This window comes from Coptis chinensis, chromosome 8 (assembly GCF_015680905.1).
Source record: "Coptis chinensis isolate HL-2020 chromosome 8, ASM1568090v1, whole genome shotgun sequence".
Lineage (NCBI taxonomy): Eukaryota > Viridiplantae > Streptophyta > Magnoliopsida > Ranunculales > Ranunculaceae > Coptis > Coptis chinensis.
Window position 1 is genome coordinate 89,396,546 of NC_141463.1, and position 15,249 is coordinate 89,411,794.

The 15,249-nt window shown below is 37.3% G+C and overlaps 1 protein-coding gene across 1 annotated transcript; it reads left to right on the forward strand.

Moving 5' to 3' along the window:
• Positions 1 to 7,422: 7,422 nt before the first annotated feature.
• Positions 7,423 to 13,162, forward strand: LOC147484118 (polygalacturonase-like). The gene is given in 11 exon segments (XM_086579708.1): positions 7,423 to 7,504; positions 10,484 to 10,599; positions 10,724 to 10,852; positions 10,971 to 11,138; positions 11,234 to 11,254; positions 11,403 to 11,610; positions 12,091 to 12,172; positions 12,280 to 12,388; positions 12,648 to 12,728; positions 12,730 to 12,765; positions 12,850 to 13,162. Coding segments are annotated over 11 exon segments (1,275 nt in total). The 3' UTR covers positions 13,093 to 13,162.
• Positions 13,163 to 15,249: the final 2,087 nt, after the last annotated feature.

Genomic DNA, 15,249 nt, shown 5'->3' on the forward strand with positions numbered 1-15,249 from the left:
CACGCAAACAAGTTTTACATTCATAATTAAAAGAACTCGGATGATTAATTACTAGATTTGAATCACTAGATTTGATATCTTTGAGCTTGGATCATCAGTAAATGGGACTGTAAATGTCTAAATTTATTTTGAAGGACTATTAGGACATTACACCAAATTAAGACTTAGCTCTTAAGTTAGAGGGAAGAAGGGGATGGTTGTTGTTGATGGAGGTGGTTGCTCTTCATGAAGATGAAAATGCCTACGTTTTGGTATTGGAAGTGATAGTGAAGCTTGAGTTAATAACTCTTATTGGGAGCAATAATCAGACGGGAATCAAGCCACACGTAGTTCTTGGGGGTGATTTTGATAGGCATAGAAAATGTACATCGGGTGCGACACGTGTACTGATAAGTGACAGATGTGTGGTCGAAATGAGTGGCTAATAGTCGTAGGTGTTCAAGCTTGTCTGAGCAAACCACCATTTCCCTAAAATCTGGACAACCATCCACCAACTGATACAACTTCCCACCACCATAGCCACGCCGCCATTTTCTTTTTCTCTTCGTCACTCCTTTTCATACACATGAACTTACTACAACTACAACTTCTAAACACCTACAACTACACTAATTAAACTCCAACACTCATAATCAATCAAACACATAATACAACCAGAAATACTTCAACAAAGGTACAAACCAAAAAAAAAACATATGACAGCACCAATTTGTGGCAAAGTTTACCCAAGTACGCAAAAGACTTAGACTCCACAGCCATCCGATCTATAGCCGGATCAAGGGCCACGATTACTACAAAAACCATGTAAAATTCACACCACATATGTCCTGTCCCACTATCTTGATTCTCATATCATCTCTACATACTATCTATGGTTATTCACTTCACAATGACAACTCACCACCACCTCGATGACACCTCTCACGTGTGTTTGATAAGTCAGGTCACGCGTGATTTGTTCATTAAAAGCCTGCAAATTTCGAGAGATAGCTACCCTTCCCAAAAAATATTATTTCCAAGAAGTCCAGATACATTCAACACAAATATAGCAAGATTCCAAGTCCCAATCTATACTAATATTCCTTATGCATACTTAACAAGTGATATGTAGATCACATGAAGACAATACACAAATCAGATATGCGTTCCATGACACAAGTACATCCTACAACAATCCCCACTGGGTCTTCCCAAGTGGAAAACGACTTATATTTCTACAACAACACGATATAACAAAATAAAAGACGAGCTGTGCACATCACACTCTATTGTATCAGGCTACTAAGAGCCACAACATTCAAGTAAAATCCTCACCAACACTCATCACCAGCATACATAAGGATCAACTGCGCTCCCCGATTGATTCAAGCGCCGCATCCGTCACCGCAAAGATTTTCGTCCCATAAAGAGGCGGTGAAGACATACGCATCACCACCGTGCTCGCCTTTCTCAACGTCACCCACACTAGCATCTTCTTCACTCTGTGAAATTGCCTCAATCTCCACACCTGGAGCCAACACCAGCTTCCCTTCCGCAAGCCAGCCAGACGGTTCCACTTAGATGTACGCCTCTCCGCCAGTTTCTAATAGTTGTCTGCATCGAACCTTGCCAGATCCGAGTCCTCCTTCGACCGCTCCAACTCCAACTCCCGCTCTAGCAACTCGTACATCTTTTTTAGCTCGACATGCAGCATCTTGTCAGTGTTGTGCTGAAAACGAATGTCAGCAACTTCTTTCATCACCTGCATCTTCACTGCCTCAGCTACATGAATGTCTGCACGAACCGTGTTATTAACCGTTTCTAGTTCTTTAAAATGACACCTCAGTTCAGTAATCTCAGTTCGCTTCGACTGCATCTCCATATTCGATGCGCCCAACACTAAAGCCAGCACTTCCAACTGCTGCACTTAGAGTATATTCTACAAAGCACAACAGAATAAATTACAATCACCAACATGCGCACATCCGCAATAGTATCCGACAACGACACGGTTCATACTTACCCGATAGGCGCTTACTACATTTTGCTCCCGTAACTCTTCAGCAGTCATCCTCTCCACCAGCTTACGGTCCGACTACAGCATAATCGAGTCCACAAAGCCCTTATCTATTGGTGCTCGATTATACGTGTAATGACCCGGAATTTTTCCTACGGGTAAACCGGTCATTTTGCGCGTTAGTTCAATGCCACCCTAAGTAATTACATACTATATGGCGAAGTTTAACATTTATACATTTGGATATGAGTTTTGATATGGATTTGGATAGTTGTTTGAATTGGGTTTTTGTGTGGGCTTGGGTAGAAATATCTGTGCATATTCTATTAAATTGGGCCAATTAAATTATTAGACTTGCTATATTATATTGGACCTGTTTTATTAGTGAGCATATAATATTAATTGGGTTTGCTCTATAGTTATTTGGTTTATTATTTTATTGGGCCTTCTATATTAATATTGAGCATGTTCTATTATTGGGTTTGTTTTATTATATGGGCTTGTTCATATATATTGGGTTTACTCCTACAAGGAGAAAGGATAAGAACGAAAAAGGAAAAAGGAGGTTAGGAACAGACTCTTCTTCTCTAACGATACCAAAAGCCGAATCGGAAAGTGGGGTTTGAAATTGGAAATGAGATGGTATATATACTTTGCTCATGTGTTCAGCAAGCCAAGCAACAACTAAGTAAGACCGAATTAATCTATGGGTGATCGAAATTAATCTATGGGAAACAATAGTTATTAACTTTGATCGTTTAAGTGTTTTCTTAAATATGTGTTAATTAATTAAACACACGGGGAATTTTATAAGAAAAACCGTAAGCCAAGCATTGCGATGTAGCTGAAAGATAAGTCGTTAAGTAATCTTGTAAGCTATTAATAAATGTAATTCACATTGATTATTTTATATTGACTAACCATTTAACGTTGTGTGTTAGAAAGTGTTAAATGACAGTGAAAACATGCTCCCAGAAGACAGTAAAAGGCGTATGTGCAGGTTAAGAACAATTTAACGTGAATGAAGCACACTCTTATTGATACAACGATTCTTTTGCCTATTCATTTTATTTTCAAATTGATTCATTTTAAGTTATTTTGTAATAATTTAGTTATAATGTTATTTGTCTTTAATTATGAATCCATATTAAAATGCATCAATTAATTAGAAATTATGAAATTAATTAGCGTTCCAAGTGTGAAAGACCAATCTAGGGTAAAAGATCAGTTTCGGGGTGCTACAGCTACTTGATTTAACTGGTATTTGTCGAGATGGTTAATTAAGTAGTCGGTTCCACGAATCAATATATTTTTTAGTAGTTGGGTTTACGGTTGATGTTTTAATATATTAAATTGAAATATATTATTTGATTTTCAGGTTATGACAAGTTTTAAAATTATGAAATGTTGAAAATACAGAGGAAACTCTGTCGAATTATTTTTAGAATGCGATATTCAAAGGTTGTTTTATACTTTAGTTCTAGTTTGGACTCGTGTGAGTCAACCCGCTCACATCTTGGTTTTTTAAATTGTTGAATATTTGGATCGAGCTCTTTTATCTGAATATTCAATTGTTCGAAAAAATGGTGTGTTATAATATGCTTCATCAGTACTATGTCGTACCCGACACAAAGTCTGGCAATCTAAGTATGTTGTTTTCCCCACATAACTCTCCTCCCTATATATCTTTCTCTAGTCTGCTTGTCGGTGCCTTACTAGGCACTGCCGCCCTCTCAGACCACCTAGTACCTTCTTCAATGGCACAACCACTATTACATTCGCACCATCCCCACCACCACTCGATGCTAGATCAACTTGTTCAACAATTACAGTTGGCCGACACCAGCACCTCGCTTCCACTTACAACAATTCCCCTAGCCACATCCTCCCTTCCAACAACGCCCTCCCCAACGCACTCCCCTCAGTCAAATCCACCACCGGCTCGCAACTCTCTTACCCCCCAACTTCGCAAACTCAATCTCTACAGAACTTATCTTTAATTTCTTTTGACTACCCTTCGACAAGTCCACAACAGGCACACCCTTCCTCTTATCACTGATACCTCCCTCCATATCGTCAGAAGAATCTCTCAACATATTAGATGAACATTTTCTGCGAATCCCGATCTTTTTTCCGGTCTCTCCTTCCGCGAGCAACAATCGACCATCGCTCCTTAAAAATACTCAACAATTGATGTTAACAACCTTTCTTTTCTTCCCTCCCTAAATTGGCAAAACTCTCTATTTTGCCACACCGTTCCGCAAACAGCACTATGTACCTTGGAACTCGGAACGTCTGCAAAACATAAACAAATAAACTTACATCAGAAACCTTCAACTTAAAACAAGAACATGTACAAATATCAACCTCACCCACTCTTACTTTCATTATTACACCGACACCAATTCAAAGTACAACCTGGTTCACAATATAAGCATATATGTTATCAAGACCATATGCTCCCACTACGACACCCGGTTTGGCAACTCCATTAGCTCTGCAACACCCGATCTCCAACTCAAAGCACACATCATCACATCCCTCTCTTTTGACCAAGTCGACTTTACATATATATACTCTAGCACATCCTTCAAAGTAATCCCATAACATTGTTTCTCATTCAATATATCAAATACTCTCAGATACCTCTAAATGTTACTCGAAAATTGGTACGAACTCTTTTACAAAAATTCAAGAACTCGACCGTCAACTTTGAAAACGGTATCCTCAACCGGCCGCCCGCATTTGTCTTGTACTCACCACAACGGTCTACATTGGCAACTCGTACTCAGGAGTTTTACACGCATGCGAATCCCCCTGCAAATAAGCAATCACCCTAAACTTCAACTTTTCAACCCCGGCCCCATAATGTCCCTCGCTACTTGCTCCAACGACTCCACACTCCTCGAACCACGATGTATCTTCCCAGCCAATGAAGTACCTATACCTCCCCCATCCCTACCCGATTGCCTACAAGACTCGTCGCCCGCACCACGATCACTACTCCCACTACCCTCTTCCTAATTCGATGTCGATTCGTCCAAATCCAAAATTTCTAGCTTTAACACACCCGCTAACTCCAAACAACACCAAAAAACCACCACTTCCAACCAAACACTTTCTTCCTCACTGACAAACTCTTTTTCTCCTACATAAGTATCATCAGAACTATCACTATCACTATTTACATCACATCTAAAAATCCAACCATACCTATCTACCATCCTAACAATACCTACATACGATTACAACCTACAAAACCATTCAACCTCTATCACAGATTACAAAATCTAACCTTCCCTCCCCAAAAGATACAAAGAAACAAAACTCGAAGAAAAATATCAAGAACATAAATAAAAATGTACCTCATCCTTCACAGATTGCGGTGCAAGCAACCCTCCACTGATGACGTTCAGCGTAATTTTCCCTACAAATACTCTGGGAGCACTCTTCAACTTCCAACATATAGAAACAAAGTTTTGTTTTACCAACTCTTCTCACTTATATACTACAGCCATAAAATACCCAACCGTCAGGTACTAAACCGCCATAGCCTCATCAACACTCCACAAGATGCGACTTTTCGCTTAATTGCTTTTGAGCACCAACTTTTCATAATCAACGGCTCACAAACCATGCATCCATCCCCCCTAATTATTATTCGCGTGCATGCAAAGACTTCACCAACACTTTTTCGCTGCGCATACACCTCGAGCTCCACAACCGCCTCCAAAAGCAATCATAACCGCAACAATTATTATTCCAGCCGATCACCATTACTCCACGTAACCGTCACATCACGTGCCTTTAGTTTTTTGGATTTCTCGTCAACACACCATTTTCAACAACGTGCTAACGAGAGAGGGCTTTGTAAGGAACATCTCACTAGATACGTGATGTGCACAAGGCCCATATACAACGACTCCTTCAGCATAGCTTGACTTCAGATACACGGACACTCGAAGCCAACTCGAACACTCGCCATACTTAAAGACTCACATACATGTCAGCACTAGCGACTCGTCACTTGGCTTCACCTCGGGACATCATTACTATCATTATCCTTAAGTCGTCGTAATACATGAACCATTACAGTCATTCACTATCATTACGGAATACTCACCATCATTACACCATATGCCAGCTCAAACAAGCCTGAACACCTACGACTACTAGCTGCTCATCTCAACTGCACATCTGTACTCATCAGTACACGTGTCGCACCCGATATACACTTTCAATGCCAATAAAAGCCACCCCCCAAGAACTACTTGTGGCTTGATTCCAGTTTGATTATTGTTCCCAATCTAAGTTATTAACTCAAATTTTACTACCACTTCCAATACCCAGACTGGAAACGTAGGCATCTTCATCCTCATGAAGAGCAACCACCTCCATCAACAACAACTATCCCTTCTTTCCTAAGAGCTAAGTCTTAATTTGGTGTAATATCCTAATAGTTCTTTAGGAAAATTTTAGACATTTACAGGGACCATGACTCTATCAAGCCTCTCATGCAAATAGAACTTGCCAACCTGGATGTAAGGGACATCCTACATGTGCATGCAGTCCACACACAACGACTCCGCCTGCTCGACTCCAAGAATATAAGCACTCGCTCACTCGTCAAGATTGGTCCAACATCAATGACTTGTTACTTAACTTCATCTCGTGACGTTATCAGCTGCCACCCTCATCATTGCTATCATTAGCATTAGGCTTTTACCCACTACAACACTCAAGTCATTACCATCATCACACCTTTAACCACACTCTCATCATCATTACATCCTTAACCACACTTTTTCTATGACAGCTCAAACAATATAATACCTGGAGCTACCACACACATGCAGCCTGTGAGGATGTGTTGTTCATCCAAGTAACACACATGTCCATACCACCACACGTGCCCTACTAACTACTTGCTCACAACACCTATAAAAGCCACCTCCAGAACTACGTTGGATTGATTCCAACACACTTGATCCCAACACACTTGACTTCTAGTCTCATTCCAAGGTGTTGGATACGTAGACATCTTTTTACTCATGAAGAGTAGCCATTATTATTCACCAAAACCATCCCCTTTCTTCATCTAATATAAGTTAGAGCTAAGTCATAAACCTTTGGTGTAATGTCCTGTTAATCCTCCGAGATAAAAATATACATTTACACTGGAAAAATATTTAGGCCTATTAAGAACCTCTAAAGTTATTTGGACTACTCCCTTTACAATATGCATTATACAAATTAAAAAAGTACGTGAACTGTGCTACACTCGTATTATTTTTTTAAAAAAACTTCAAACCCATCGCTCCAACATAGTGAGGAAAGTGCTTTTAAATTTCAAAAAGTGGCGATTATATATAATTTCAGTAACATGAGAAAAATGTTTCTAAATTGTAAGATAAGGGAAAACAAAAATGTCATTTTCGATAGTTGGAGGTGTTCCTAGAAGTCCGGCTATCATAGAAATTGTAAATGGCCAAAAGATCAAACCTTATGGTGTGTTGATTAAAAAAAAAAAAAATTATGGTGTGCTTTGATGGAAATACGTTTTCAACAATGTACACAAAAAACAAACTATAGCAAATGTTGTTTTCAAAGAAAGTAAATTTTCAAGATATGCAGGTGTCAACTAGTAAAGCTGGTAAAAATTTTGGGTGATATATGATACCAGAGTCTGAGGCTCGAACTCTACCAGCATCAAAAGTTATTGATCTCATTTAAAATAGGCTTATCAATCAAAAAAAAAATCAAGATATAAAATTTATGGCACGATTTCCATTGCCTATACATGCATACCATTTGCTTTAATCAAGTCTTACATATGCATAATCGAATCATCAATTTTCCACTAATAATGATTCAATTATCTAATCAATCCCGTTTCCTGTTACGCTTTATCTACGTCTCAAATCGAACAAGAATCTTATCATAAAGGGGAAAAATCTCAAGATAGCTGAATTTCATCAAATTGTTTCGATTTGCCAAAATAACTATCAATTGAGAAACTTTGGTTCCTATAAGGTTGAGTCTAATGACTCTGCACTCTCCATTCCTATTCCTAAAAAAACAGTGTTATACGGATAGAGAGTAGGTTTACTGAATCAATGGTCTGAAAAATCCTATGCCACTTCGACCAGTGCAGAGTGAAAACAAAAAAATAATAATAAAAACATTGATTCAATGGCGCTATTTGGGTTTTTACAATTTACGCTATTTCAACTCACGTGGAATGCATTTTCCATTCCTTAATAATACTCTTTATATATAGAGATAAATACGGATAAGGAGAGGAAACCGCCGCAACTCCCACCGATTTTGAGAGAAGCGATATGGAGTGGACCTCATATATAATCTCCCGAACAAGACAAGGGTAACGCTGTTGCAAGTTACAACTTCATTGAATCACTTGTCATGTTCACATCAAACCACTTCATGTCATGTGCAAATTAACTACTTTTTTTGAACTTGGAAATGATGTTGTAAGCGACCTAAAGTACAAAGCAAAATGTATGAACTAGAAACTCGCCCTTAATGGATCATTTGTCTTCTTCGTGGGTCATCTTCAGGTCCAAATAACCTAACAGGCTAACATTTATAGACAGACACTCCGATATACATACACTTCGTTTGACATGACACTATGACAGTAAGAACAAAGAGTGTATCATTCTCATTGTTATTTATAATTTATTTACTTACCCGATTGGTAAAATTTAGCGCACCTCACTTTCAGGGAGGTCTCTGAGTTCAACTGTCCTGGCCCCCAGAAAACCAAGTTTACCAGGCATGGGTGTATAGCCTCCGCCACGTCACTTTGAGCAGATTCTAGTACTACATACCAGTGTTTAGAAAACCGGACCGGACCAGTAGTTGAATCGGTCCGACCTGAACGTGAATTTTCGATTCTGATTGGTGAAAACTAGAGTTTTTGGTTGGACCCTCGGTCTAAGCTAAACCATAGTTGAATCAGTTCAGTTCTAATTTCTAAACAAAAAAAAGTGTTAGAGTAGTTTTTATTTTATTATACAAAAAAATTTCTTTTTATTTTTTTTTTTTTATTTTATCGACAAAATTTTCTCATGTAGAGTTTTTTTTGTGGAAAACCAAAGAAATGAAAGATTTGTAGAAAAAAAAAAAATGATTTGAAGAGAGGATAAAATAAATATTTTGTTAGTTTTTAATTAACTAGAATTAATCATTATTAGTTAAAAAATGGTAGATGTGTGGTGGATGGGTGCTTAGGAGATTTTTCACTTCTAAACGCAAGAAGAGAGATTTTTTTCCCCTTCCCTAGCCCAAACAACCTCGGCAAGTCTGTACTCTATAATCATGAAAATGTTTTCCTTTCCAAATGTACACGCAAATTCTGTTCTCTTACCATAATCACACCTTCTTCTTCCTTTCCCCACCGGTAATTATCCTAGGTATAAGGTATGCGAAATTATCTAAAACATACATTCCTCCATCCTGATGACATCATGTACACAATCATGGGTGTATATACGTAGGAAACGTTCGTGGGCTACTACTCATCCATGACAATAAGATCATATTACTAATAATTTAATATATAGTACCCTTCAAAATCTCACATGTAGAAATGTAGAATATAGAAATGCAAGTCGCGTATGTACATTTATTTCATATGAAAGTTATCCATGCACATAAACATGCTGCATGTATGTAATGTAATGGCATGTCTCTGATCGAATTAGTTAAGTCAAGTCAAAGTTGAGTTCCGCCTTTTGGCTTGATGGGCAAGCACACGAAATAAGTATGGATATTCATATATATATAAATAAGTACTGCCTAAGCTAGTAAGCTACCTCAAAATATCAATTCAAAATAAATATTATTTGTATGTGCTTGTATTGGAGTACATGTATGTAAAACTGTGCAAGTATTTCAAGCATGTTCTATACGTGATGAATAGAAAAATGCATGTAGGAAGCAGTCGGGCTACCAGCCAAAAGATCCTTTCGTCTCAATCTCTCTTATCTCCGTCCATACCTTCAAGAGTCACAGAGCACAAGACCCAAGCACTTTGAGTGACATCCCTGCTCTCCTTTCTTTTCTATTTTCATCTCTCTTTAGCTAGATATCTCTCTAGCTTACTCATGGCTTATCAAACAACCTGTCATTTCTATAAATATACAAGTTCATCATGACATGTTTCATAAGTCATACATTATCTTTAACATTCAAGTAACACTCATATCTCATATACTTATAGTTTGTTCTGTCTTTACAAGTGAGATTATAATGCGTCTACATAAACATCTAAGGCCACTTTTCATTCTATGGTTTTGTTCTTATTATTCATGTTATAGCAATTCACAGGAGGACGCACTAAATAATTATCTCAAGGAAGCCTCTAGTTATGATAATCAAGCCTATCCGACATTTTTCGGTTTTATCGATGAGCTAGAAAGCGAGGTGGAGTACTCAAAACTCTCACGCTCGGACGACTATGAGGACGAAAGGTTTGGGCTGGGGAGTTTTATCAAGCAGATAGTCCCAAAGCTTCACCTAAAATTGTTGATGTGGAAGATTTTGGGGCTAAAGGTGATGGTAAAACAGATGATTCAGAGGTATCCAGTTAGGAAAAATGAATTGTTCCCTAAGAACTTACATGGTCATGCGCTACAGTTTTAGATGTCAAGTTTTTGTATTAACTTGTTTCTATGTTGTGCTGAATTCATCGACTGTATTCAGGCATTTGAGGAGGCTTGGAAGGAAGCATGTTCTTCCTTTGGATCAGTTCTTATTGTGCCCAAGAACAAGAACTATCTTCTCAAGCCAATCAAATTTAGAGGCCCTTGCAAATCTGATCTTACAGTGCAGGTATACATAAATTATATATGATATGGTAGCTTAATTAGATAAATAATGTCATTTTTGCCTATTGGATGCAACAAGAAACTCTAGCTTGTGATATAAGTTTAAAAACTTCCTGTAACAGATTCAAGGGACAATTACAGCTTCTGATGATCGCTGCGACTACAAAAAGGACCGACAACATTGGCTTGTATTCGACAACATTGATAATTTAATAGTTGACGGTGGTGGAACCATTGATGGTAATGGAGAGATTTGGTGGAAAAACTCCTGTAAGATCAATAAAACTCTTGTAAGTACTTTACCATCTTCATAATCAATTGCAATAATCTTAACTACATACTCTTCAAAGGACTAACTTTGTTCAAATTGTTGGTGGATCTTCAGCCTTGCGTCCGCGCTCCAACGGTACATTTTGATCATTTCTAGTACCGGCCACTTTTCTAATACATTTTGATCATTTCTTTTATACCTTTAATTTCTTCAGATACCATGCCAAATCAACATCGTAGGCGCTAAAAGCCTTAAACTCACTTGGTGTATTTGTGTTGAGCAGGCCATAACTTTCAATGACTGCAAAAATTTGAGAGTGAAAAATCTCAGGATCAAAGATGCACAGCAAATGCACATAGTTTTTCAGAAATGTGTTAATGTTCAAGCTATCAATCTCTTGGTAACAGCACCTGAGAAAAGTCCCAACACAGATGGAATTCATATCACAAATACCCAAAACATCCAAATCATGAGTTCTGTTATTAAAACAGGTATAGCTAGCACTATAATTTTTTAGCCAATTAAACACAGAAAAAAAATATATAACTTTCTTTTTAAATCTTCCTTTGGCTGAATATGCCAATGTAGTTAACTTGGTACGAAAACAGAATGGTTACACTACTTGTGTGACATAGCACTCACGGACTCACGGTTAATAAAGCTGAAGTATAACAGAGTAAGCCAGTAACTATTCAGGATAGGGAAAGTTCAGGTTATTAAAATTTTATCAAAAATGTCTTCAGTCAAAAGGTACACAATAAGAATTTGGGACAGTTGCTTCATATTTTCAGAAGAATTGTCCTAGCCAACTGGCTCGGCCACAAGTGCCGGCATCAACACTCTTTTGCATGCTTTAACCATAAAACATTATCTGCACTAGTTTGACACCAAAACATTTTTTTTTAACCATAAAACATATTGTTTCATTATTCAATAATTAGAGAATAATGTACAATGCATTTTCATTACAGGTGATGATTGTATCTCAATAGTAGATGGGGCACGAAATGTTCAAGCGACGGACATAACATGTGGACCAGGACATGGAATCAGGTTTGAACCCCTAACTCTTACCTGCTCTATGACTATTAGTTTTGCAAACTTCCTACTTCATAACTAAACTACTTTTCCTCTGCCTTTTTTTTTCCCTAATGATTCAGCATTGGAAGCTTAGGAAAAGCTAAATCAGAATCTCATGTCTCAGATGTAAAAGTAGATAGAGCAAAGTTTATTGGGACTACAAATGGAGTCAGAATCAAGACTTGGCAGGTACCTCCATAGTGAGCTCAAATGTTTACACGAGCCATTTGAAATAACGTAAGAACGTAAAGTAGAATTTTTGGCCCATCACCCTTCCAGGCTTCCGTGGATGTTGGGCCTTTAGATTTACAAGTGCATTATTGAATTACCTGGATGTTTAATGGGCCTTTCCAACCGACTGAGGTTCTGGCCTGTGGGCCTGTCTTGTAGTTCGTTTTCATTTTGCCTGCCAAAGGTGACATCATATTCATTTTCCTTTAACCTGCAGGGAGGGTCAGGAAATGCAACCAACATCATTTTTCAAAATATAGTCATGAACAATGTAACCAATCCTATAATTATTGATCAAAGACTACTGTGATCAACATGATCCATGCAAAGAGCAGGTAATAACAAAACCAACATACGAATATAACATTCAATAACAACGCTTCATCTTCCTTCATTGAATCATATTTATCTTTTTACAGAAATCAGCTGTGCAAGTACAAGATGTGGTGTATAAGAATATCAAAGGAACAAGTGCCTCACATATTGCCATAAAAATTGACTGCAGCAAGAATTTTCCTTGCAAAGACATATTGATGCAAGATGTTAATCTAGTCGGAGTGGGAGATGAGAAAGTGAATGCTTCATGCATAAATCTGTTATGGAGTAAAAATGGAACTGTTATCCCAAGTTGTCCGGATGAACCTGGGGCCTTGATTGTTTGATACTTTGTTCACATGTGGGTTGTAAGTTTGTAACTCAATGTATATATTCTTCTTGATCATTTTATACAAAATTCTGAGTGTTTTTAACTCTTCGATCAAGTAACCAAAGTAGGTTAGGGACCTGATGGACCCAATTAGAGGACAAACATTGATCAAGTCACCTACCAAAGTGCGAGATTTTTCCTTTCACATAAGCACAATCTAAATTAAAGAACATAAATTGTACATTACATCACAACAGTATGTCTATGGGTGGGGCTTGTATGTTGGATTATCCCACTTGGCAGGAAAAGTTTTATGTGTATATGACAACATTTCTTAATTAAGGTTCGGATATGGTCTTAGTGTGGAGAGAAATACCAGAACACACTTCAAGTCCAAATCTTAACTAACTCATTTCCGGATTGGAGGTTTGGAAGTCTTTGGAGCTAGTTTGAATTGTAGGTTCCGAGAGCCAACTCCTAATTGGGAACTCCCCGAGTTTAACTTCAAAGCCCCAACTCCCAACCCAAACCTGAACATGTTTTCTTGATGTTTAAGTTTAGCTTCTGAAAGATTCTGGATAAGAGTTAACAAGAAATTGTTTTCTAGTAAAACACTAATTGTTTAGTTCACAAATAATTTGAGAAACCTAATCTATTATTATAAATATAATAGTTGGGCTGTGTTTTAAGTTTGATTCCTCTTCACAGAATATGCAGGCAGCCATTAAATAACGTGGTTCAACTCATCATCTTCTATATCTCTTCTTTTTCTTGATTCTATACTTCTATTTGTTTTTGATTATCAACAAAATATTTATATTTATAGATTAAAAAAAATCATCAATCATTTCGTGAATGAGAGTCTTAAACAATTAAAGTGGACTGTACTATGTTGAAATGGACAACTGGTTACCATCTAGCGCATGGAGTCCTGCATGTGTTTACATTAGGTTCTTTAAATCAGAAAAAGAAAGTTTGATAGCAGAAAGCATGGTTTAATTGAAAATTAAACGTCCTTAATTGTTCCTTTTTATATCCTAACACCAAGCTTATGCCATTTGATGTCTTCAATTGTTCTTTTTAATTTTTTTTTTTTTAAATATTGGAGTTTTGGAGGCCCAATGCTGAATTCGCTTCATGCCTTATTCAAGTGAGTAATTGAGGAAGGAAATCAAGGAATATAATCGATGTCGCCAGTTAGGCCTTATGCATTGCATACTTTTATTTATTTCATATCGTACCTAAAATCATTCTTGGAGGATAATCGATCAATTCTGGTTGATATTGATATATGGGTATAAGTATTCTGGTTTTACTATGGGTAGTTACTGCTATATATGCTAATTCGATCTACACTTGAAAATAACGGTTCAGTAGGAAGTTTCAGATGTGATTTTTACTAGTTATATAAAGTATTAGTTTAGCTTAAAATTCAATCAAACCAAGTCAAATACTAAAATATATGTGATGTTTCTTGAATGATTTTCAATAGCATGCTATTTTCTGTTCCAAGTTTAATGCATGGGAAGCAACATTTCACGTGCTATGTTTTAAACGAATTTGTTTACTTTAGATCACGGCAGAACCAAGCAAAACGTACACTCTGTCCATTTAGAGTTGCAGATGTGCAGAGTTTGCTTCGAAATGCACCTGTACCCTTTTGGAACGTGCTCTCACGAAACAGGTTGCAACCAATCTGTTGGCGCATAGCTGTATTATTAACTTGTGAACTCGATAATGCGTCTGTCTAGCAGAATAGTGATCGGACCCTCAAAATTGATTACAAAACAAATGATGATCCCATGATGTTAATGTGTAGTTTTTGAATCCCAGAATCAGTACGCTCTCTTGCCAAAATCGCCAATCCGCGAAAATTTTATATACTAAGTAAAAATCTTGTCATAAAAATGGATAAATTTTTAATTCGGCCATGATAATTTCAATGTGTTTCTAATTCGGCCACAAAATGCAACTCAACGCATTTTGTCAGTAACTAGTGGAATAATGTCAGCAATTTTTTGCACTGAGTTGCTGACAATGGCCGGATTAAAAACAAAATGACATAATCATTGCCGAATTAGAAATTTACCCATAAAAATCTTGTAATGGTGCATCATTGACAAAACATTTTGTACTGAATTATATGTCAACACATGTATCTCAGCAGTCAACT